The sequence below is a fragment of the Gadus morhua genome, chromosome 22 (assembly GCF_902167405.1).
Source record: "Gadus morhua chromosome 22, gadMor3.0, whole genome shotgun sequence".
Taxonomy (NCBI): domain Eukaryota; kingdom Metazoa; phylum Chordata; class Actinopteri; order Gadiformes; family Gadidae; genus Gadus; species Gadus morhua.
Window position 1 is genome coordinate 17,008,377 of NC_044069.1, and position 23,113 is coordinate 17,031,489.

At 45.8% G+C, this 23,113-nt stretch overlaps 1 protein-coding gene across 1 annotated transcript; it reads right to left on the reverse strand.

The window, feature by feature from the left end:
* Nucleotides 1–1,844: 1,844 nt before the first annotated feature.
* Nucleotides 1,845–22,871, reverse strand: zbtb10 (zinc finger and BTB domain containing 10). Its single transcript, XM_030347093.1, has 5 exons — nt 22,182–22,871; nt 14,092–15,130; nt 11,157–11,222; nt 6,007–6,182; nt 1,845–5,196 (listed from the first exon to the last, which is right to left on the reverse strand). The coding sequence occupies exons 1-5, from the start codon at nt 22,869–22,871 to the stop codon at nt 4,909–4,911; spliced, it is 2,259 nt and encodes a 752-aa protein (XP_030202953.1). The 3' UTR covers nt 1,845–4,908.
* Nucleotides 22,872–23,113: the final 242 nt, after the last annotated feature.

Here is a 23,113-nt window from a genome sequence, read left to right on the forward strand (position 1 = left end):
CTCTCACACACACACACACACACACACACACACACACACACACACACACACACACACACACACACACACACACACACACACACACACACACACACACAGGCTGCCGTCTTCCGTTGTGCCCATGTCCCCACTGACAGCCGCTCCAGGAGCGCCAGGGGAGCGCCAGGGGAGAGCAAACAAACTCTCCCCAGGTCCGGGGCTCTGGTTTCAGCCTTCCATCCGCCGCGGCCGGGGGGCCATGGGAACGTGTGGAGCCAGGGGCCCTGTGTCAATAAGGAGCAGTGGTTCAACACAATGGGGGCCTGCCCACAGACAACCCCGCTGACTGACACCCACACAAAGAACCCGTGAATAGGGAACACACACACACACACACACACACACGCATGCATGCGCACAAACAAGCGCACACACACACTCACAGTGAAGAATAGGCCAGTGTGTGTACGGTTGCCCACAAGGACGATGTTTTCCGCCTGTGTTTTGGTTAGCGGGTACAGCAGCGTACACAAACACTTATGTACAAAAGAGGGGGGAAAGCACACAGGGCCGAGGAGATGCAAACAGACTATTCTCGGCGTGAAAAACAAGCTGCCGTGTAAATTTGAAGAAAGAAAACCCTGTCCCAGCACTCTGAAAATACATCCAAAGTGAAGTAACCAAAACAAGGTTTACCATCACGGCTAAAAATAATTTGCAGTTTGCGAAGTTCCCTGGAAACGCCAAACCGTGAAGGGATAAATATTTATCGTAATGGAAGTGGGGCGACAGATTACTGTGGTAGTGAGCATAGTGGGCCTACATTCAAATGATCCCCCTCTCTAACGGCAGTCCATTTACCGACAGATGGGGCCGATCGGTTTCTCTTGATCGGCCTAAAGTTACAGTCCTGACTCCTGAATGTATTATTTCCCGGCTATGAGAGTCGAAAGATTATCAATTACATAAAAATGCACAAAAACTATTGATTACATAAAGACAGCATTTTCGGATGTTCAGATGACTAAACAAAACGAGCACGACATGCTAGAAACACCTTGGATATGTTAGACATTTCCTCATTGACTCATCAGTGTTTCCGTCAAATTATATAAACTCTCTCAGCCTCTGGACGTGCACAACGAACCACACAATGCTGCCATGGTGATCACATCTCGTCGACGCCTCTCATCTCAAATGAATGGCTGCAGTCCACGTTTAGTGTTAGTTATTATTGTGGTGTGATGGCAACGAGCTCCTAGTAAATACCGCGGATCTAAACGTTTTTTTTCTTCCTTACAAATTACAACCCCATGCTGCTCTCTGGAGGCACTGGACAGTAGCGCAACTCTGCCCAAAATAAAAACGGAGTTATTTCCCTACCAGCAGAGGGCAACGTAACAGCATTAAATGCTGGAAAAAGCAGCACACGTCAACAGCTCTTAAAAGCATGCATGACAGCCCCCCCCCCCCCCCCCCTCCATATTTTATGATAATTAGAATTATCAGGAGTTGGATCCAAAAGATGGCTTATGATTACAGGTATGTTTGTCTAACAATGATTCAAGGACAACAATGACTATTCTTTACAAGATGATCTGTACTTTAGCTTGACAGTGAAATCTACCGCTTAAGTTAACATATGTATGTGTGCATTTATTTTATATTTACCATTATGTTTAGCACCAATACACCATTTCACACTCCTTGTGAAGCTAACCTGGCGATACACCTTTCTGATACTGATTTGCTGGAATTGTTTATCATTTGGATATGTATGGAGTCATTGTGTAACTCAATACCATACAGACACAATATGGAGAATAGAGAAATACTTTGTACTACGATAAATAAAGAAAAGGGACTTAAAGCAATATCAAAGTTTTATTCTTAAAATGTAGTATAGAGAGGAACAGTAGTACAATTGAGACAGAAAAAAGGAGAATGTAGGCTAGTTCCATATCTTCGAAAACCTTTGATAAAAACGTAAAAAGAGTAACCTGAATTGTTGCTTTGTGTTCGGAAGGGACTGAGGTGTGGCCCGGGGTCTTGCATCACCGCGAAAGTTCGCGAGAAATTGAAAAATACAACCTTTGTTTTTTGCGACAGCGTAAAAAAATACAGCCGGGAAAAAAACCTCTTTATATCTGTAGTGTTTGTTTGTATTTTGTGTTTTGTGTCCTTTTAACAAATACAGCATAAAAAGTCTAAAAACAATAACATCAAGGGTCTTTTCTTAGCTTTCATCCGTTACAGTAAAATCAGTAGGATGGTGTGTGTATATATATTTATATATAAAAACAAAAACAAAATTTGGATAACCGGATGGCATGGTATGGTATGACAAGCACACAAGTGACAACAAAGCGGAAAGGTCAAAGATCACGGAACAACCACCTCAGGGGTGTGGAGAGCTAACTGTGAACCTGTCCCATAGAGGAAACACACTAGTTAAATATCTTATTTATATATACCTTCTGCTTTTATAATCTCTCTTTATATGTATACATATATATATTCATTTATATATATCCATTATATAACTCCACCCTGTGATTTCTTTAGGGGTCAATGTACTAGAGGAAGCGATCTCTATGCTTTAATAAAATACATCTTTCAATAGAGCAATCGAGTGAAGCCACACACCGTGCGTCAGTAGCACTTCATCACATATAATCCACTGCAGAAACAGACATAAATGGCCATCCGAGGTCTCAACCCGCAAACAATCTGTGTGTTCTTTAGAAAATATGTGCTTAATGAATAAAAAGAGACAGAACACATCTGTAGAAAGGACAAAAAGCGATATACGCATCGAGGGTAAAGTGAATGATTCTGTAGCATAAAAACAGGAAAACAAATCTCAACAATTACAGACACAAGCAAGGGTCCTCTACGCTATAAAAGTTGTCAGCTGGCTTTTCTCATACATTTCAACAATAATTACAAAAAAAAAACAATTTTGGTTGGACAAATAGAAATTAACAGTCTTGATTGCATTTTGGAGTCAACACATTTATATATATATATATAATATTAAATAACAAAACAAAAAGTGTAATAAAAAAACTAAAGTTGCGCATTGGAGGAAGAGCGCAACAGTTTGTATATATATATCCATTTAAATATATATAGTTCCATTCAGACCTGCTTCAGCGAAAGCAAAAGAGACTCAAGAACATAAAAACAAATGATTTTCATGAACGCAAAAAAGTTAAGTGCATGTCTATGAGGGGCCATAGAGCTTCACTTTATGCGGAACAAAGTGTTTTTCTGCCTGGCAGAGCTAAACAAAAACGAAAAAGAAAACGAAAAACATTTCTAGCCCAATTCAATTCAACAATTGATAAAAAGTTAAAAAATAAACATAACGAACGAAAAAAAAGAAAAAAGGATTTGAACTTGGTTTTGTGAACGGCTTGTTGGTCCGATCCGTTAAGTGTTGGGGAACGTTTTAACCATAGCTCAGTACCCAATAGACAACCATGTATCAGGTAGAGCGGTCCGCTTAGGTCCATGACAACTTACTGCCCGAGGTTTTACAAAATGGTATGCGTGTGCATTAAATGAAAGCTTTTTTTTGTAGAAAAAGAATCGATGGCAAAGCATACCTGATAGTCGCCGTAGCAAAACAGTGTTCTATAGTTTAAGCTGATTACACGTAGATCTATATATATATATATATAACTGAGTCAGTTTAAGCGTTATGATTATTATCATATACAGCCTGTAGGTCCAGTATTTTGCGACAAAGCGTTACAGCACCAAACGTTTTTTTCGTCATTTGGCAAAATTCAAGCTTTAAGTGAAAGTCAAAATGCTTTATTTTTTTTAAATATAATAAAGTGTTACTGTGACGCTGTGATTTGTATAAAGCTAGCAATAACATTTTCCCCTTGTACTTTCATTTTCTTTTTGCATCTCTTCTCACGCCCCAACCCCCCCCACCCCCACCCCCCCCTCAGCTTAAAAAAACAGTCTTGCACCATCCTCTTCTCTTTTTTAAGCGTGTTTCAGTAGTTCTAGGTTTCCTGCGATATCTTGGTGTGCGGTCTGCTTGGCACAATAGCACAGCCCTCTTAAATTAATCATAAATATGGCTGTGATACATTAGCGTCACAAAACAGATATTTGGTTCCAAGATTGTGCAGGTAAGAAAGAAAGAAAAATAACAATATTAATAATAATAACAACAACAACGACGTTGACGACAACCTTAGCGCGTCTAAAACGAGTCAATCTACATAGCAAAGTTAATAAATCTTCCTGTCTGCTAATTATTTCAGGCGCCGGCGTGCGCTAAACACTCGCGGCTAGCGATGCGCGCACATGCTGAACAGAACACAGACGACCGCCTCTCTGCTAGCAGAAGCAGACGACACGACTCACAATTCGAGCATTTCAAATAAGACCATTACAACCTCTTCATAAATTAAATAATTAACTAGTTTTTCTTTCCCTCGTTCTCTCTCTCGCTCGCAATGATTGGCCGATCATGACTTAACACTATGTACACCCTATCACCCACCCTCTAACCCGGATAAAACAGGAAAAGACTAAAAACAAAAAAAACACGTATCACCAAGAAAGAACCTGATTTTTCGTATTAGGGCCTCGTTAAAAAAAACTCTACTGAGCACATATTCAAAGGATTATAAAATGTGTACATCTTTGAGGAACCCTCTGTTAAACCAAAGCTTCTGTAGTCGCCTTTTCTTTGTCATAAACGCGTTACGTAACCTTGCGGTTGGATAGCACTTTGGAGTAGTTGATTGTTTACCAGCTAGAGTTTTAAGTTGTATTTACTCGTCCTCTAATATATATTAAAACATTAAATAAAAATTATCTTAAAACTCTCATTTAATTTCTTAAGCTTGCTTCGAAAACAAAAAACTAAAACAAAGAAAAACGTCGGAAGAACCACAAACTTCAGTCGTCCGGGGGGGCGGCGGCCTCGCCCCAGTTTGATTGGTCGATGTCGGCCGCGTCGTCCGCCTCTTCTCCCTCCTCGCCCTCCTCGCCGTCAAAGTCGTCGTCGTCGCGGGCGAACTCCATTGGGTCCAGGCCCTCCAGGCCGCCCTGGGAGGCCTGGTGGGAGTCGGCGCAGTCCACGCACACGCCGTAGCGCCGCGAGCCGTGGCGGATGCCCACACTGGCCGCCAGCATGAAGATCTTCTTGCACACCATGCACTTGTACTTCTTGTCTTTCTTGTGCACCTGTAGCGGGAGGGAGGTGGGGGGGTGGGGGGGAGAAGAGGTAGAGAGAGGGGGGGGGGAGGTAGAGAGACAGAGGGGGGGAGGAGGTAGAGAGATTGGGGGGAGGAAGTAGAGAGAGTTGGGGGGGGGGGATGAGGTAGAGAGTTTGGGGGGGAAGAAGACAGAGAGGGAACAGAGTGAAAAGAGACACAGTGAGACAGTGTGGAACAGGGTTAATATTGATGATTAACACTCTCAAGAATCCACCCAGCCTACTTGCAGCTGATTCTGGTAGTGTTGAACCACACTAATGCAACGATATAGGGGACAATCTCACAAGTTCTAAAACTATAAACCCAACGCCTTGTTAAGCATTCATGAGATAATGGGATACTGCCACCACTACATTTTTAATCAAGGGCCATGGCTCTACTAAATGTCTTGCTACATTCACAGATTTCAGCGGTTATTTATTATGCAATATGGTGGAGGATGTGGGTTGGCAGCGAAGACACTCCCATGTACCCTCTCTTTCTTAACACGAGGAACAAATAAATCCTTCTCTCTCCTCATGCAAAACATACGGCATCCAAAACGAAAAAAATTATAAATGAAAAAAAAGCAGTCTGGTAGCTTTTAGGGAGATATTGAAAAAGGATAAAAAAATAAAAAAAACATGTCGATAAGGTAGGGCCATGTTGGCAGCCGAATGCCGTGGAGCATGACTGACTGACTGACTGAGTGTGTATCTGTCTGTCTGCGTGTGTGTCTGTGCGCGTGTCTGTGTGTGCGCGTGTCCGTGTCTGTGAGTGTATGTGTGTGCGTGTGTACCAGGGAATGTCTCTTGACGTGCTCGCGCCGTGTGAACAGCTTGCCGCAGATGTCGCAGCTGAAGGAGCGCACGCCGGAGTGGATGATCAGGTGCCTCTTGAGCGTGCGCCGGTGCTTGGCGATGTAGTTACAGTGAGGACACTTGAGCTTGTTGAGGGCCAGGTCCGAGGACTCACCTGCAAACAGAGAGGGGGGGGTGACACACAAACCCTTAGCATGAGGATGCTGCAAAAACACTTTTAATTTGAAAAGGCAACTGTTTTTCTTCCCCATTGTGATGGGATGAGTTGCATTGTTTGCGTTTGACAGCTCCTAACATTGCCAGTGGTGAGGTGAGGTGAAAGCATGAAAGAAAAACATCTGTGACTTCCTTGTTGGATTATTAACTGATAAACTCTAGGTGTTGGAGGAAGTGTTTGTGTTGAGGGAAATACTGGTAAAACGATCTGGTAAGAGGACATTCCAGACCGTTTCTCAAATGTATTAGTATGACCCGACTGCGGTTTCGGTTGGTATTCATCCGGTACAGTGTCTTCATATGCTTGTGAAGGACACAGTCACAGAAGACACCTCCAATATCTTTGGAAGTTGTGTATACTCTCTTTGTACAGATCAAGGTCAGGGATCCATCTGTTAACCGAGTGGTCAACAGCATAAACACAGCCTTTATGTCAAACAAACAGGGCAGGGCTTGACATGGACCAGTTTCCCCAAGGAGCGCCCAAGTGGAAAATATGTGTGCATATTGAACTTTAGGGGCGCACCGAAAATGTATTCAATTATGCATTTTCCTTAATAAAATATTTTGTTTATAAGCAATATTATCGTATTTATTGGAAAACAGAATGTACACAGGGAATTGAATAAGTTCTGCTTCAAACTATTTATTTTAGAATTCTAGCATTCTAGAATTTTTGAATTAGGGAGAGGGATCCTGAGTCTCCATCCTGATCACTAAACACACTATGCATCGTGTTGTTCATTTCTAAGTTGGCTTAATAACAATATAAATTAACTCTCTCCCCTGTCGCAATATAGTAATATCTTATTTAAATATATTTTTGGATTTAAGCAATATGACCCACTTAACATATTGCAAGGAATATCAATTTTATGGCATCCAATCCAAGGCTTAACGACGCCACAAACCTTGACTGCTAATATAGGAACTAGCCAATCCAAAGCTTTATGACGCTACATACCTTGAATGTAAATATAGGAACTAGCCAATCCAAAGCTTTATGACGCCACATACCTTGCCTGTTAATGTTGGAACAAGCAGTAATTTGCAGGCCTATCATTGTTGCTAGGTCTGAGGTACAGGTTTGAATGAAAAAATCTCGTCTTTAACCAGGAGCCTCGATCATTAAGGGACATTTCACTAATGAAAGATTATTTGTAAACTCTCCCGTACTTGTTATTTCTAAACAATACAGTCAGCTGACTCAGAAAACAAGTGGAATGGGATTCAGGGGGAGATCTAAAATACAGCAGGCAATCTAAAATGTAAAGATGCAAAAGGTAGATAGCGTGCAAAACAGCAAGACATTTTAAGAAATTAACTTTGAGACGTTGCACTCGTAATGTCAGCCTTAAACAGAGTTCACATTATCATTACAGCATTAGTAATCAAAATCAGTGACAAAAGTTCTTGACCTGAGTTCATTCATTGTAGCAAACGATGGCATTGAAAATATATTCTTTTTATCAGCCACCGGATAATCACCAGGTATCTCTGCCTAACAACTCAAACCTTTGTGTTCATTGGATTGAATAGTTTGCAGGGCAGCAGACCAACAGAAAGTCTTCCCACAGATTACTTTACCGCCATTCAACTTTTACAACCTAGATCACCACACCCCCCCCCCCCACCTAACGCCTCCTCATTCCCAAATATGTTAACTTTAAATCTCCATGATGTGGGGGACCTATTTTGGATTCAAAACAGCAGATTCTTCCAAAAGGTGACCAGACTGCATGCCTGCAACGTACTGTGTCCCCGAACAGCAATAGCCTTAGGACCCCACTCCAGCTAATAATACCGGCCATAAATCAGGACTCGCGCACACATATCGATAACCCTTTAAAGGACTAAGGCAGCCTGGTGTGACGGAGCCATTTCCATGCGTGACAATGAGGTGAGACGACGTGGGCCTCGGCGCCGCCTCCATGCTAAACGACGCCCCAGGGGCGCCCCTGCTGACATTTAGCCAGGGACAGCTGGCCAGGCAAATAACCTGGTTACCCATTGATCCGCTATAGGCTGCTGAACAGATCTCTCTCTCACACACACACACACACACACACGATAGAAATAGAGCAAGAGAAGCAAGAGAGTATGGGGGGGAGCGTTGGAGAGAGGGAACAACCTGTCCTGGCCCTTTGTTTGAGCCCCAGCACCTACAACAGCAGCGTCGTCAGGGCAGGTTGCTAGGGGGTTGGAGAGTGGGTGAGGAAATTGATGAGAAGCAGGGCACCCATGTATTCCCCTGTGTGTGTGTGTGTGTGTGTGTGTGTGTGTGTGTGTGTGTGTGTGTGTGTGTGTGTGTGTGTGTGTGTGTGTGTGTGTGTGTGTAAAAGTGGGGGTCATCCCTGACATACACAAGAGGCCTTTCTTCAAAGGCAACGCCATGATCACATGCTAGCATCCCAGCTTCTCCAGTGTTAAATAAGAGTTGGTTAGGGCGTGCGTTGGAGAAAGGTGGTACAGAAGTGAGGAACAGTGGAGCCCAGAGGAGCCTCTATACCGGCTGGATCCTGCCTCCCACCGGCCACGCCTGTGCCTCCTAATCCTGCCTGGCTAGCAGACACTGACCCCCTTAAATCCCTCTGCACAGGCCCCTCCTCCACACCCATCCACCAGCCACGTAGCTTCCACTCGACAGACGCTCACAAACCACACCATCGACTCCAGCAACCGTACTTTAAGTCTTTTTTTTTTTCAGAATCAGTAACAGCTTAATTGCCGTGTGTGTTTGTAACTTTCGTTTGGCGTTTTGGATACTCGTACTAGCCGCAACACACTACGTTTTCCCTCTACTCGGCTACAGCGGATCGTTGCTGTGCACGTTGCAAACAGCTGTTACGATCCAGTGGAGCCCAGAGCTCACCCCGCTCTGAAAAGCAGAAAGACCAGATCAAGAATGAGGTGTCGGCGAGTGCCAAGTTCCTGTTCAGCCCATGCCTAGGAGCTGTTAGAGCCATTTCCTGTAAACGTCTATAAATGCAATCCTGGCCAATACCCAGTGGTTACCAAAATAAACGCATGAGCTTCATAAATCAACAAATAATTATACTACTGCCAATTATAAATGGTATCCGTATCCGCAAACAGGCGGATATATATGTACTTTCTAGTGCTGAGCCCGAATATTCGTATATTCATTTGTGAGGTAGGTATTGAAATCTAAATTCACTAATTGAATGCTTTGATTGTCAATTTTTTTTTATAAATAAAGCCACAAATTCGATAATTTAATTCCTATACATATTTGCCAACCGCAGGTAGACAGTAAGGTTAACCTCATGTGTACCAGGGGATGATGGCCAGGGCAAACAAGGTATGACTGAATCATCCTCATTGATATTGCATTCGGATAAAAGAAAATTATATTATTATATATATTATAATACTTCTGTAGCACTTGGATACCTGCCGTCCAGTAAAAGAATTAGCATAGACTGACGAGACAGGCGTTTAACTAACTGGTTGTAACAATACATTTATTTAGGTGAGTGCTGCATGCTCAACTATTGTTCTTCTTAGGTTTCTTTCTTCCTTATTCTCTACAAACTTTGGGACCTATCTCCTTCCCTATTTTTTCACCTAGAGACTCCATTCCAATTAAAAAAATGGTCAGAATAGCTTGGAATCGCACGCTTCTTTTCAGATACTTTTCTACTTTTAAAATACTATATTTTTTTTATCATGAGAGTCAATGGGAGAACGGCAGAGCCGTCCTCCCATTACTTCAACTGTTTACGACCTAACTTCATCAATTTTCAACCGTTTATCTTCGTTCGAACCATTTAACAAATCTACACACTTGTATCTTCAATAATATCTAAACTTCAATATCATTTAAACTTTCTTCAGAATCACCATTTTAGTGACAGCTAAACAGTTTCTGTTTCATACCAGGTTCGTTTTCAGTTGGTCACATTGATTTACGTTGACGCTGGAGCGTGAGGACGTTCAGCCGTGTTGCCAGATTGGGCGTTTTTTCCCGCTGGATTGGGCTACCTTTGGAGGACGTTCAGGCAGTGTTGCCAGATGGGGCTGTTTATCCTGCTCTATTGGGCTATTTTTAATCACACACCGGCTCGCTATTCTCTTAAAAAGACACACACACACACACGCACGCACGCACGCACCAGCAGTGCACTTTGTACTACAGCGCTCACCACATTTTCTACAGGAAATGCATTTTCTAGTTGTAATTAACTGTTCTCGGGTTCTACCTAGGAACTTGTTTTCCTGGGTGGCTCCCCCACTAGTCCGTTGCCAAAGAGATCTACCTACTAATAAGAAAAGGTTGGTCATTGGATAAACAAGTGGAACAGGTAGCGATGGTTCGTGCTTTTATGGCGAACCGTCAGCCCCAACAGCACCAGTTTGACTGTACTTCGGGTGAACAGCGCTAGTTTCATTTCATCAAACCTGTTTGTTCAGTGATAACTACAAGTAGGCCTACTCTCATACTATGGGAGCGGTGTGTCCTCAGAAACCTTGCTGCTCTGCAGCTACCGAATGGGACTCGGGGCCCGTCAGTGGATCCCAGAGCCACAGACATCAATGAGGCAATTCTACGTGATCTTTAGTTATTAAATAAAATGTAGAGATTAAAAAGGAAACATCGGTTGATAAAACACAATTTGCAGCAGAGTTCTCCGCCGGCTGGTACAGGCAGGGAAGATACGCACTAGAAATAAAAAAAATTCTCTTATTTTCTCTCTCTGAATATTAGACAATTATTTCATTCCATTTGCCATTTTCCATCAACTATAACTGTATACCATCGATGATTCACTGTAACAATGGCAACCAAACCTGACTGCCATGCTCCCAGTCTCCTGATAGGGTATTTCTTGGAAAGGGGCGGGGCTATGCTGTGCATCGCTCGAGGATGTTTGGCTAGAGAGCAACCTACCGTTCTCCCAGGACTCCCCCTGCTGCGAGTCTTGGAGATCGCTGTACTGGATCTGATTGGCCAGCTCTGGGGAAAAGAAGGAGGGACCAGAGATTAGCACAAGGAGAAAGGGGAAGGGAGAAAGAAGCAGCAGGTGTGGCCTTGGAGTGTGTGTGTGCGCGTGTGCGTGTGTGGCGGGGAAAACCGGTGTGGGTTACATACACACCTCAAAACACCTTGTGTACACACACACACACACACGCAAACTAACCCCCGTCCCCAACCCATCCTCTCACACTTTTCACAATGGAAGACTGTTGGTTAACAAAGGGAGTTGAACAAACAAAACCTGTCCTAGACCACCTGCACCACCCCCACACACTATGCTAAGTGGCTTGTTCCCAGGGCCGGCGTGTACTGTTGTGTGAGACAACAGGCCCCTGGCCCTCCCAGCGGACCTCCTGCAGCGGGGGGGGGGCAGGGGGTTAATGAGTGAACGACAGAGTCAAGCCCTCACATGGGCTCGGCTTACACTCCACTTTTGTAGCACCTCGTGCGTTTCTGCACCCTGTGTGTGTGTGTGTGTCTATATCCTGGGTGTGCGTGTGTGTGTTTTCGTGCGTGCGTGTTTGCACCATGTGTGTGCGTACGCATGTGTTTGCTGGTCAGCACCCTGTGTGTGCGTGTGTGTGTGTGTGTGTGTGTGTGTGAATCAACACGCACACTGTGTGTGTCGGTTCTCCCTGGGTCAATATTTGGAATGGTGCGGACAGCCTCATTGCATTAGCGTGGATTAGGGAGGGACGCGGCAGCCTCTGGCAGCTTTGCACCTATTAGGGTCTCGCGGTTCATTGTGTGCATGCGTGTGTGTGTGTGTTTGTTTCAACCGTGTGTATGCAAATTCCCCACCTCATAATACAATAAGTGTGTTTGGGGGTGAAATAGCCCATTGAAACAATCCAACCGTCATGTTTGGAGCGGGCCCAAAAATGAACGTGGCGTTTGGGTCAACTTGAGGAAGCGCCGGTCCAGAACCCACAGGGAACACAGCAGTCCTGTTCCACCGCTCGTCATGGACCATAACCAGTTCCCTCTTTTCTAGCCCAGAAAACGATCACATGTCCAAAAATGGATAGATACAAGGGAATCGAATTGGGAGGAAAGGCAGATGCAATTAAAGTAACTAATTCACTGCAAAACACAATCCAAAACATTTGCCTTGCACTTGGTCTTTAAGCAGAGCCCACAATTTAACAGCAGCCAGACAGACCCGGCTAACATCCCTGTAGGAAAGAAAGTACGGCCATTTTGGAGCCTGGTGTAAATTGATTTGGGTCAGAATGGACTAGGTACGTTGGGGTAAAGACAATGAAAGTATGTTGTTTGTTAATTTTCCAGTCACACACTGGACTGACCAGCCCAACAGTAAGCCCAACGTAGAAAAGACAAAGTAAAAACCTCAGAATATGTCAAAAAAGCTCAGAGATCAATTTTAGTTAGTTCGATATATATTTATGTATACACTGTATATTTGTCCATGTATGTGAGGTCAAGTTCTGAACTCGCTAACGCATCCGCCTGAAATAACTATTTTTGTCCGCAATGAACATTATAAAGAAAACGTCACTCAACAAATAGAATAAAGCTGAAGCAAAAAGCGGGGGAAGCTAAAGCCACACAAGGCTGTGGATTTCCAATATAAAAACACAATTATAATAACGCAGTAAACACCTGCCCACAGAAACCTTTTACTGTGACTAACGACCCACACGAAATGTCCACCGTATCTATATATGGAAAAAAACCGAACACGCATCAATTAATACGGACACAAAGCTAAACAACAGCTAAACAGGCACAGCGGGCCGGGGCTCGCACATGCAGTCATACATGTAGACACGTATACATACTAAAGAGTGCAATGCCAGATTTAGCACCCCTGTACACCTCCCTCATACATTAACAGAGACCCAGGAGGAGTCCAAGGCACTAAGAGCATTGAAGCGCATTAAGAGGGGCAGGGGGGGCTTGGGGGTTTTCCCCTGCGCTTTCTTCATTATCCTGCATTAGATAGGGCTAGTCTCTCTCTCTCGTCACATTACAGGCTCGCTCGCCCTCACACACACACACACACACACACACACACACACACACACACACACACACACACACACACACACACACACACACACACACACACACACACACACACACACACACACACACACACTTAATGGGGGCAGCATGAAGCTGAGGGTGGAAACAGAGGAGATTATGAGAGGCACTGTATGTAATACTTTCATACTATAGCACTGCAATGAAATAGATGCAGAGGAGGAGTATTAATAGGTATATAGACAAAGTGTATTTGTGTAGTTGAATTAGTGCATTAATAACTGCATGGACCTCTTTGTGAGGGTGCATTAATTCCGATCTGGTATAAGGAGTCTATGAACACATTGGCACCTAACTAGGTAATGCTCACTACTATACTGATCATGGTAATACTAATAACTGATATTAGTTAACATTAATATATATTGACTTTTTGGGGGATGGACCATTTGTTCAAGACACTTAATATCCCAGAGCCCATGTTCATCTGTTCTGTTGTTTACATAAATGTGTTATTGATTGCCTGGTGAAATTGGTTTGCAAACCCGGCCCAGGGTCATATCTTCAACATTTTGCTCTGGTTTAATGAGAACCATTTGTTATGTGGTTGGGATCTGCAGTGATATTAAGGTCATCTGAAGCCTATCATTAGGATAGAGTAATGCTGCTATCTGGAAACCACTGTGGACGGATATAAATCAATAAAACACTAGAATGACCTATGATAATGAACATGAGTCTTCTTTATGCACGTGGAAAAAAAGGAACGCATGAGGCTTGCATGCATTCAATGAGCTACTAGAACTACACTCAGGGACCTGACGGACGAGGGGCGTCATACCTGCGTTTTCCGAGAGGTAGGAGAAGTCCTCCCGGGGGTAGGAGGCCGAGGGCTGGATGAACATGCCCTCGTCGAAGCCCTCCTCCGGCTCAGGCTGGACGTTGTACACGAATCGCCGGGTGGTCGCCTGCTTTTTCCTGCGGCCGCTCCCCGCCGCCTCGCGCTTTATGGCTGCGGCGGGCGCGGCCGCAGCGCCGCCCGTGGCCGGCTCGTTCCAGACGAACACCTGCCCCTGGCCGTCGTGGCCCTGCGTCTCGCTGGCGTCCGCAGAGTAGGGGGAGCTGTCGTTGTGGCGGCCCCAGCCCCCGGACGCGCCGGAGGCCCCCAGGGCACAGCCCTCGCCGCCGGCCGCCGACAGCTCCACGTCGCTGACCTCCTCCTTCACCGCCTCGGACGCCTCTTTGGCCGGGCCGCCGGTGCCGTTGCTGCCGCCGCCGCCGCCGCTTGTGCAGCTGGCCTTGATGGAGAGCTTGGACAGGATGTTGGTGGCCCAGAAGTTGCTGGGCTTGCGGTCCAGCGGGTGGCCGTCGGTGGTGACCGTCCGCCGCTTGTTGTAGTCCACCACCACGGCGTCGGGGACCTCCTGCTTGATGCTGATGTTCAGGGCGTCTTTGATGAACGCGCGGCACGTCCGCACCACCTCCGTCATCTGCAGGTAGCTGGCCACCGACATCACCTCGATGACGTTCTGGCTGGTCAGCAGCAGGTTCCCGGAGTAGAGGAAGTCGAGGAGGACCGAGAAGCCCTGCACGGCGGCGACGTCCAGGTGCGTGACCGTGCCTTGGTCCTGGCCGTCGCCCTTGGACAGACAGTAGAGGGTCTTGAAGTAGCGGCTGCCGGCCACCAGGATGTTCTTGTGCGCGCGGAACACCTGGCCGCACACCACGATGTTGACGTCACAGAGGACGCCGCCCCTGCGCTGCTTGTCCAGCTCCTGCAGCAGCTGGTAGCAGTAGGAGTTCTCGTTGGGCTTGTTGCGATAGTCCTCCTCCGGGGGGATGTTGCAGGGGCTGGAATTTTCGGAGGTCCTTTCTGAGTCCTTTGGAATAAATGGAGAGATTGGTTAATGTGGAGCTGAGAGTTAAGCAGGCAGATGGGCTCGAGAGATCGGTTATTGTACATCAGCGTATTTCGATAAACACACAACTGATACTTTTTTGGGATTGTTGTCCTGGTTGCTTTCCTCTGTACAAATTTGTATTGCTCAGTGTTGCTGGAAAACATGAAATGTCTGGGAAACCTGCAAATTTTGTTAAGCAAACCGAAGGGTACATTTAGCCCAAAAGATGTCTTTAGGTGAGCCTTTGCCGGTTCAGATCTTTTGCTTTGAGAGACGCCGCTAACCCTTGCATTATGAGCATACAGGAACTAGAATAAGGTTTCGGATGACATGGGGCGGAGTAGATGATGACAGTGTTTACCTTTCAGAGTAAACGACAAGCTTTAATCAGAAACTAAAATAAAGGATAAAGACGCCCAACATTGTACATCACACAGGTTGGAACATGGCCCAGGACCATTTGAATGTAAACACTCTTCTGGACATGCAAACGCAGTCTTCCAGCCCATGATATTTGTTTCCCCTGCTCACTGGTTCACGCCCATGGTGTGCAAATGCTGATACCAGTGCACCTGCCTTTTGGGTAAAACAAGTTTTACAGGCTTAAGTTTGGGGAAGGGATAAGGGTTCCCAACGACAATGCCAACAACCCTAGTGTCTGGTTGTGTAGCATAACCTTGGAGACCGTATCGCATAAGCTCCAACAAAGTCCATCCCCTACCACCCCATCTACCACATGGTACAGAAGACAGATGGACGCAGGAGAAAAGAGGTTTAAGGAACCAGGGTTCATCCCCACTCCTTTAATCTCACCTCCATGTCAAGGTAGTCAATACATCCGAGCGTTTTCAGTCCAAGTTAATACTGACTGTGTGTCAGTACATTTTTCAGCCTGTGATTTTCCTTTGCTTACACTTTAGCTGGAAGTAGTGCGTAAGACGCCAGGTGGTCTTAATCAGAACTAGGAGGCTGTTCCAGCTACCTGACTCTAGAAAGGGAGGACAACTGGGCAACAAACGCTTTCTCCCTGCATCAACCATATTCCTCCCAAATTCCCCTGCAGCAGGGCAAAGGGACCGCCTGGTACAGAGAGGGAGTGTGTGTGTGTGTGTGTGTGTGTGTGTGTGTGTGTGTGTGTGTGTGTGTGTGTGTGTGTGTGTGTGTGTGTGTGTGTGTGTGTGTGTGTGTGTACCCCCACGCACATCACTTACTGGTTCCACATGAATACGCATGGATGCATTAGAACTCAACACATTTGGTCCGAAAGAACCGACGTGCAGATGAATTTGGTACAGTGCTTGACAATATGATTTGACCAAAACCAACACGTAAACTCACTGACATCCTCTCACTCACTGTCTCAATGACCGACATACAACTCTCCCAGGCTCATTTTAGAATTGCGCAGCAGATGTCCTAATCCAGAATAATTCACATTGCTCGAGCCCTGCATTTTTACCCCTTCCTTTCATCCCTCTTTATCTCCACACACACACACACACACACACACACACACACACACACACACACACACACACACACACACACACACACACACACACACACACACACACACACACACACACACACACACACACACACACACACACACACAGCTGGAGCTTCAACTCGAGTGATTCAGATTAAATCCATTTCTCTGAGGTCCCCACCCTACCTACCCCCCCCCCCCGCCCCCCCACCACTCCACTGGGTATCTCTGGTCAGGGACGGCCCAGGATAGTAGTGGGGTGGGTGGGGGCGTGCGGGTGGTTATCATGTGGCACAGCTGGAGGAGAGCGAGGGGAGGGGAGCAGCAGAGATGGGGATGGCTGTAAGAGAGCCATAGATGGAGACAGAGGAGGATAGCGCGATGGAGTAGTGTTATACTATATAGCTGTCCTGGAAGCCTAAACCTCTCTCTGACCCATGCATCAAATTTAACGGCATGGGATTTTATTCCAGTTCTCTAATTGAGGGTCTTATTTCAGAAACATTGATAAAATGGCATCGATTTCTATGTCGACGACGATCACACAAGACACATTACCACGTTTAAAATAAATACACGTTTTGGGGTTCAATTGCTCTTTAAGTAGAAATTGGAAAGCCTTGAAGAGCAGCAGTGATTGGGGGTGATGGAAAAACACAGCAACGAAGAGTGGGAGAGATGGGGTCGTAAAATGATAGCTGGCACACACGAAAAAAGAGTGAGCCGACCGACAAGATGAACTACGACAGGAAAGGGAAGAAGAGCCTTGAGAATACGAAGGGAGGACACATTGAGGAGGAGAGAGCGATGGAAGGCGAGACGTGAAGGAGGCAGCGAGAGTTGGGTCACCCCATTTCAGCCTTTCATAAGGCGCGCTCAGCCCCGGGCTCATTGTCCACTCACTGTGGGCCCTTTTGTGAAGAGCTCTGCACTCCCCTGCTTTTACACCCAGGCTCCCAGTTGCCCTCAGCACCAGTCACGAGAATGGAGGTGGAGGTGGATGAAGGGGCAACATACGAGTAATGGGACCTGGGTATAATGGGAAATGGGTGTAATGGGACATGGGTATAATGGGACATGGGTGTACAGGAAAATGGGTTTTGAGGTTGGTAGATCTGTTTTGATAACGGACCTGGTAGCTTTTGTTTTTCTTTCTGGACGGATTGTATGCACTACATGGTCGCGTGGCAATAAGTTAACAAAACATGTCTTACCACAAGTTAATAAACATACTTAAAAGGGATGCGAATCTCTCCTTCAGGCATGATTAGATATGCATCTCGATACATTGGCTCCGAGAGGAAACAGAATCCATACATCACTACGTTTGAATAAATTCATTGTAATTCAATTTGAATAAGATGTATCAAATAAATCAAACGTTTTATATGTTATAAATATGTACCAGTCCTTGTAAACAGCAGCGTTGGCCCAGTATAAAGCATTTCCCAATAAACAAGCATGCATGAACATGGATAACTTTGCTGGCATTGCTTATAGTGACACCAGCCATACAGAGCTGAAACATGGTCCACTCAGCCGTTCAGACCCAGCTTCATGGTTGCGTGAGAAAACCGGGACTGTTAAGGCATGTCAACTTTTGAACTAAGCCTAACCGGGGCGACTGCATGACGTCTCCGAGCGACCTTTTTAAATTGTCTTTTTAGAAATGTCTTCTGGAACACAGTATGGAAGTGCCAGCCTCTTTGCTTGAAAGTGCAGAGGATTTGTAGATAATGTTCTGTGTTGCAGTTGACCAGTCTTTAACAGATCAATCATGGGATGCATTTTGGAAGGTAGAAACTAGAAAGGGATGCCTATTAAAGCTATAAAATGTTTGTAACTTTTTAATAGATTATCTGACTGATACAGGTTACATCCGATTCACTCGCATCGTAAACATTCAAAAACAGGGCAGATCTTGCCTATCATTGTAAACGTTACACCCTTAATACTTAACACACGTTCGGTGTTATTTGACGACATTAAAAACAACAAATTATTTATTTATTACCAATATAAAAAGAACGCCCTGCAGGTGGTTATCAAACTACCAGGAAAGCCAACGGCATTAATCCATCACATATTGCCGAGTCCATTAGGAGACTAAGAGGGGAGTGTTGGCCAGAGACAGGTTGTTTTATGTGCGTGCATGAGTGTGCTGAAGTCAGCCTAGGACATCCTGGTACAGGATCAATTTGCTGCGTTCTGGCCTCCATCATCAGCATCGGTTCTCCTCGTCCAGATGTGCCACGTGTAAGGCAGGGAGCAGAGGGGGAGAGAGAGAGCACCGGCAGGCCAACTGCGGGGCAGATGCTGAGAGACCAGGCCGCCGCCACACACCAGGGCCAGGAGAGACAATATGGCGACAAACCCCTGCATGTTTAATCCCAGCCAGAGATGTTTAAAACGGGGGGGGGGGGTTGAAGAATTCAGACGGAGAGGAGAGAGGGGGGGCAAAGAAGAATGAAAGCGAGGCTGGAAACGAGGAATGCTTTTGATCTAGGTCAAATGGGGATGCTCCCTCCCCAATTCTGAAATTAACAGCCCATGGACGCTGATTTACAGATAAAAAAGAAACGGAGGTGAAGTGGCCCTGTAAGTTAAGAGCACTAGAAGCACACAGGACCCCCAACCCCCTTTCAGACTGCACCCTGGAGAACAGGAGGAGTCTACAGACAACGGGAACAGACCTGAACGAAATACACCGCCCTAGGGCAAACTAACTACACACATCCACACCCATGTGCACTGGGTTAGCATTGCACACACACACACACACACACACACACACACACAGAGAAACAAACACATCTACCCACCTCCCCACCCGTATTCACCTAGTCCACGCCCATGTCCTAGCCCGCACCCAAGGCCATCTTCATCCTTCTGTCCCCCCCTCTCTTCTCTCGCCCACTCTCTCGGTTCTCCCCTCAACAGACCCATCTCCCCCCCAGATCCCGGAACAATACGGCAGTGTGTGTTCGGCCCAAGGTGTGGGTGGGCCCTGCCGAATCGGCTCCCGGGTCCCCTGACAATGCTTAGACACATGAGGGAAGGAGGGAATGAGAAAGAAACACAGTGCGCCACAGAGAGTGAGAGGCAAGCTTGCAGAGACTGATTCAAACAGAAGAATTCTCCCTCTGGCCCCCCCACACTAACTGACGTACACACCCTGGCGACCCATGGCCCCCAATAAACATCCCATCTATCTAACAGACACCAGCCTTGGGCGGGTGGGGTCCCTGCCTCCACAGCCTCTACCACCTCTTTGAGACGGACATTTAATAGCCGTGTGTGATGTTAACCAAGACTCACCAATAATTATAATGAAATAATAGAATCCCCTCTCCTCTTCTCCTCCGAGGGGAATTTAATTGGAGAAAAGGTCTCCTACGACCCCAGATACCCATCTCCGTAGTCTACTTTGCCATATTCTTAACCTTCCAGAATGTAGTCACCAAAAAAGGGGGAGAAATAAACAAAAACTGACTTAAGGACAACAGTCTCCTTCTCAAAGGAGACCCTCCTTTACCACAGCTGCCCTAGTGTGCCCAGACTGCTGGGCCTAATCGAGTTACTGTTAACCAATGCAGCTGGGGCCTGACTAATGTCAGGAATGGGTGAAAAGCGCAAGACATTGGCTTGGTGTCCCCAATTCCTCCTTTTATGTTTGGCTTTAAAATACAAAAGTAGCATGATCCCACATTCAGGACTGGAGTTCATATTTGGATGAACTTTGACCACAGAGTATAACAACACAAAAGGCAAACGTTGAAGCGAATAAAGGAAGACATAAGGGCGGTGTCAAAGTTTAGCCCACTCGACCGCCTTAAATTAAATTCATGCACTATCACAATCTAATCATCTCCAATAAAGAGGCACTGGCTTTTCCTCCCTTTCCAGCATGCTCCACCATAAGAAGAGCTGTCTTGACCTCCAGATCTACAGCCAGGGGTCCTCGTTGCTAGGGAGTAAAACACGACCAAGCCCCTAATACCCTCTTCTCTTGGGCTCCTTACCAATTAGAGATGTTTACAGGTCAGAGGCTCACTCTAAGTCATTCTGATTAGTGATTGCGTGTAGAGGGGGTAAGAACTAAAAGTGGGAGTACAATCCTCTTCACTTACAAATTAGAGTCAAACGGTGTACTGCTCTTAATTCCTCTGACAGCTCTGATAAAAACCAGGGTGTGTATAGTGGGGCGGGGTCATGTGTCTAACTAGAGTCAGGACAGAATGAATAATATACCAACAGATCTTTGCTGTAGCATTTGGCATAGCAGAGTGAATAAAATATTAGGTTTATGACAACATCACTGAAAAAAATAATGCAGGATACGTTTCAACAAATATGTTTAGTTTAAGTAAATGCCAACTGTGTTGATGCGTTTTATTTGCTAGTTTTAGGGCTAAGCGGTAGTCGAACATTCTATTCTTTCCTTACAAGTGTAAGTTAATAGCTCAAGATTGGTTAATAAGGCTTCAGAACTGTGCATATAGGGTGTAGCTGTATTTATGTATGCTTATGTGGACAGCATAAGGTGATCTCATGAAAATATCTTACTGACATCTAATTTACTCATTCAAGCCTTTTGTATTTGGACCAGGCAAGCTGTCAGGCTCCAGGGAACATAATTTACTCCTGCCCCCCTTGTCCAGCACGCCAAGTGACACCATCTATGGATTTTGGGGAGTCATTCTAGCACAATGCCTCTAATTTAGTTCCCCAATAGGAGGGGGAAGAAATGCGCCAGAGGTCATACCGGACTGCGAGCCAGCGAGATTGCATGCTAGGGAACAAGAAGAAACGAGGGGGTGGGTTAGGGGTGCGGTCCCCCAAAGGCTGCTAAGGGTCGAGCCCTTGCCATTGTGTGACCTCTAGCAAGCTAGCAATCAAGTCAGCTGCTGAAGAAACAAAGGGGTTCGTTGAACAGTGAACCATGATTGTAAAGCCATTGTGGTATAACTTACATTAGGACATTTATTTTACCCATTTATAATAAAAATGAATATAAAAAGTCGTATAGCGTGCGATTGAAGTGGTAAAGCAACCCTAATAATCATGAGATGAGTCAGTCAGTAGCAGGTGTCAACATTTCGCCTGTGGTTGTACTTTGACAGGTCTGTCAAACAGCGAGTTTTTATTTGTTTATTCGCGGACAAAAGCATGTTAGCGCAAAGGACAGGGTTCCGGTATGTTGATATCCAAAACCCGGTCAACGTTAGCTGGCAATAGCTTAGCTATTGGCTTTTCGACACTATTGCCACTGCCCAACAACTCTGGTAATACAGATAGCGTCCAGCTAACGCGAGGCTAATGTCAGTCGTTAGCTAGGTTAAGCTGGGCTAAGGTTAGCCAATTAGCCTGGGAATAAGACTGTCTTAAGTAATTCACGAAAGTTTCAATACTCGTCCAATGTTATTGCTTTAGATACATAAAGGCTACGGATACAAAACACGCATTGTTAAGAACATCGGGTAACCACAGATTTGACATATAGTAGGTAAAGACATAGACGAGCTTGAAGACTGTAGCTACCTGCTTGGTCGGGTCGTTCCTCCCGTGTTCAGAAGACAGGTGATGCCTCAGCAGCAAGGCCCGCTTATAGTTCCGACTGCCTTTCACAAGCTCGTCGCTGTTCTTGGTGGCAATGTTGTGACACCAAGAGCAAGACATGAGTCCCCTTTCTTGGCAAAATTTGAGCCATGGAAACTCTTGCAACCACGACGCGTGAAATAGAGAATGTTTCTGAAGTTGCTTTTGAGGTCTCATCTTTAGCCAGGATTTCCGGGAGCCTGCCTCGACTCTGTTATCCTCGGGTCCCGTCCCTCCGCTCCCCGCCGACACACCGTCTAAATTGTTCCCCGGACAGTTCTCTGCGGACCCGCTGCTTCGCTCCGTCGAGTCGTTTTCCCCTTCCACAGAGCCGACGCGGTCGTCACTCTCGTCGGCTGCCCAGCTACCCCCTTCCGGGTCCTCTTCTTCCTCCACCTCGGGTTCAGTGCTATCGCTGACAGATCCGGTGCCGTCCACTGTTCCCTGCGATGGTCCTTTCGCTTCCAGGTCCCGGTCCCCCTCTTGATCGGGCTTGTTACCGTTCAAATGTTGTTCTTGACAGGCCCAGGCCTCACAGCTGTTTGTCTTACCCCCACCGTTACCGCTGGAACCCGCTGCAGCCAATCCACCTCCTCGGAAAGCAAGCGTCCTGCGGTTTCTCTCTCCGGACATTTTCTTAATATAATGCAATCTTCACTTCTTCCAACTGTATTCTCCCCGTCAAATTTCAAATGTATAAATTGTATTGGTTAAAATCTCGAATGAGGTGGACGGTCGTCGTTGTTCTCCGCGGCGGGCTCCCGGTGACAGTGTGTAGGTTATGCGGAAATAAATAAGGGTTTTAAAGGCATAATGAATTTCAGGGTTCTAGCTGCGTCCGCGCAGGCCCTGCAGAGGTCGAATGGCAACGACTT

Bases quoted from the DNA above. Each gene is read 5' to 3' on its own strand.
- zbtb10 (XM_030347093.1), bottom strand. From the start codon at position 22,871: ATGTCCGGAGAGAGAAACCGCAGGACGCTTGCTTTCCGAGGAGGTGGA. The intron at 15,131-22,181 runs GTAGCTACAGTC...TTTATTCCAAAG, and splicing joins GGAACGACCCGACCAAGCAG to GACTCAGAAAGGACCTCCGA. The intron at 6,183-11,156 runs GTAGGTTGCTCT...CTCTGTTTGCAG, and splicing joins GGGGGAGTCCTGGGAGAACG to GTGAGTCCTCGGACCTGGCC.